This window comes from Rhagoletis zephyria, unplaced genomic scaffold (genome assembly GCF_001687245.7).
Source record: "Rhagoletis zephyria isolate East Lansing unplaced genomic scaffold, Rhagoletis_zephyria_1.1 Rzeph_scaffold_03789, whole genome shotgun sequence".
Taxonomy (NCBI): Eukaryota; Metazoa; Arthropoda; class Insecta; order Diptera; family Tephritidae; genus Rhagoletis; species Rhagoletis zephyria.
The window spans coordinates 33,698-36,643 of record NW_016160872.1 but is presented as its reverse complement, the minus strand read 5'-3'; the positions used below and the strand labels follow the sequence as shown (position 1 = coordinate 36,643).

General features: G+C 39.8%; 1 protein-coding gene across 1 annotated transcript in view; it reads right to left on the bottom strand.

Moving 5' to 3' along the window:
• Nucleotides 1-2,946, bottom strand: part of c11.1 (maestro heat like repeat family protein c11.1) — a gene marked incomplete at its 5' end in the record, with an annotated part of 25,725 nt that overhangs the window by 8,652 nt on the left and 14,127 nt on the right. The window contains 3 exons of the mRNA XM_017624832.1: nucleotides 266-473; nucleotides 552-676; nucleotides 733-871. Coding sequence (XP_017480321.1) covers nucleotides 266-473; nucleotides 552-676; nucleotides 733-871 — 472 coding nt within the window. The remainder of the gene's footprint in view (nucleotides 1-265; nucleotides 474-551; nucleotides 677-732; nucleotides 872-2,946) is intronic.

Here is a 2,946-nt window from a genome sequence, read left to right as displayed (position 1 = left end):
CTCTCAAAATTGATTTGGTCCACAGCAACATTTTTTGCCCCACAGTGTGCCGTGAGATGAACAGTCTTAACTCCATGAACTACTTATTGCAACTTTGTACAAACTCAGCCAAACACTATTATTTCAACTTAACGTTTTCCGACAAACTATGCTTCCTGTGTCTCAAGATAGTTCATCGCACGGCGTTTAAGGCAGGATAATTTGATGTTTATCGAGCAGTTGAGATAGTGGCTCGGGATCAGCCATATAAAGCAGATTAACAAACCTCTTTGATGTCCTTGCAGGGCATAATCTCTTTTAGAGCGCAGAAAATTGCAAATGGTTGTATGCTGGCAATTTTTTGGCGCTCGCCAGCAGTTTGTTCGCTTGGCTCATACAAACACGAAGAAGTTAATATTTGCAAGAAATTTTCTAGGAGCGCCGCCGTTAGTTCGGGATCATTGGCGACAAGGTGCCAATATTCGACGATGTTGCTGTGCAATTTAAGAAATTATTTTTCATATTCTTATTTATTTTATCTATGTATATATTGGTGATAAGATGTCACTTACCTTTCATAGGGTAATGGCTGAGTAAGCATTTCGAAGCACACCAACTTTGGGTGATGTTTTGTGAGCGCCACTAGTGCCTTCAGCACACCAGACCGCGCACGATTTATTTCGCAATCTCTTACAGCCTAAAATAAATAAATGATAAGTGTTTCGGAAATGTATTTAGCATACCAAAACATACACTTAAACTTTCTTTCACGAGGTCCGGGATGGCGTGGAATAACTCCGATCCTTTGTGTTGGATGAAAAATTTCAATACTACCGAAGCTCCAATCGATGAACTTTGCTCCGGATCGCGTAACCCTTGTAGAAGAGTTTTACTGTGTGAAGAGACAAGAGATAATTTTTAAATTAATATTACTTATAATATTGCAAAAAGCTGAATGAAATAAATTTCCCAGAAAAAATGTACCCCAAGTATTTAGTTTCTCGCAAGAAGGTACTTTCATATTCGGCCTTATTGCAAATTCCATGTGAACAAATATTCCCAATAATTATAAAGTAAAACAAAAACCATTTTTCCCAATTTGATTTTGAATTCAATTATGGTAACGATTTGTTCACGTGGAATTAGCGATAAGAGAAACAACGAAAAACGGTGTTATTTATTGTAATAGCATAAAGCGCTCCCCAATTACCTAGTTGTGGGGGAGTTAAAATTCTATGTCAGAAATAAATCAGGGCAATTCCAGTAAAGTAGACACGAATGTTGTAGGGCCGTAATGATGTTTGTTAAAAAGTTTAACGGGTTCTAAAACGGTTGTAACTTAATTAATGAAGGGCAACTTTTTTCGCTTTGCTACATAAGATCACATAATGAAGGTGTTGAATGAATCGTTGTCGTCAAGCTCAACCAAGCTATTTAGTCGGGGTTAGACCAAAGGGGTAGGGGTGTTAGCTGAGTAGGTTTAAGTGGACGGCTGTAGAGGTGACTGATGTCGTGGGGGGAGATACTATATTTTGTATGTCGAGGTCGAGTCTGGATAGATACGAGTTTAGTCGACTGCAGTCGCTTCACCTGCACATATAAAGATAAATTCTAAATAATCGGCAAAAAATCGGAAAAAAGGCTCATGCCGCTGCCGATGCTCAATTTTGTGCCGATACTAGCCGATGCCGATTAATCGGTCGGACTCTAATTTTAACTTATTTTCACTAAGTCAAATTCAATGGCATTTGCGGTCAAATGAGTGAAAACAAATTTTCAAATGGGACTAAAAAATGGTATTTTGATTGATTTAGATCAGAATAGGCCTTCTGGCGGCAACATGCGCTGCTAAAGCGGCTATTTGTAAGTTTTTGGCCCATAACATCATCGATAAAGGTAGAGACAAAAGAAAGAAAGTTGTGTCAAAATATGTCGACAAATTTTATTGTCAAAATATGAGATAATGAAAACCAGCCTTTATTCGCCCATACAGTCCAGTGTCTAGGATGTCTTAAAATTTCATATTTTCTTTAGATGAGAACTATAGCTATTTGACCCATATTCGCTTGTTGATTTCTGGAAATATATATAAATGCTTTCGAAGTTACTTTCGGCAATTTGATTATTTTCTCTAGCCCTGCTGCACCTATTAAAAGGAACCGGATAAATTAGCAGACTTTTGCTGTTGCTTTATAAAAAGCTGGATAAGGAAGTATACACATTTTGTAGTTTTAATTCTACAAAACTTATCTTTGTCCTTAGCCTTATTTATTTATAATTCTTTGACTAGCACTATTAAATAATTCGTTGAATTTTCATGCTAGNGTCAATCTCAAGTTATATAGACTCTCGACCTGTGAATGCCGTGCCTGGCGCGGACGCGACAACTTTGTCTGCCTCGGGAGACAAAGCTTTCCCAGGTGTGTTTGCCTTTTTCTCGACACCGCGTCACATTCTAAGAGGATATGCCGCGGGGTTTCTGTTCCCTGTCGCAGTAGCGGCAGGAATCGTGCCCGGGGCGTTTAGTCTCGTTACACATTCCCATACGACCCGTGAATTAATTTCCCACGACGATACGGCTTTCAGTGCAGCCTGACTGTCGCTGTAAATGACAATGTGCTGTCTTCTTGGTTGTCTCTGCAGAATTACTTTCGCACAAATTTCGATGGCAAAAACCTCCGCCTGAAAGGTACTGGGGTAGTTCCCGAGGGGATACTGCGGAGATACTGACTTAGGAGCCATGTATTTCTGCCCCTATACCTTCGTCGGTTTTTGAGCCTGTGAACCTTTGGGTGTGGGGCCGATATGTGTTATCTAAGATTATCTCGTTCCAGGTCGCCTTGCTGCCTAGTTCGGTTCTAAGCTTTTTCTCGGAGGTTCTTAGCGTAACCATGTAGTCTCTATTGAGCTGGAAGATAGGAATCTTGCTTTTGATTTCCTCTCCCAGTCTGCTCAAAACCACCTTGC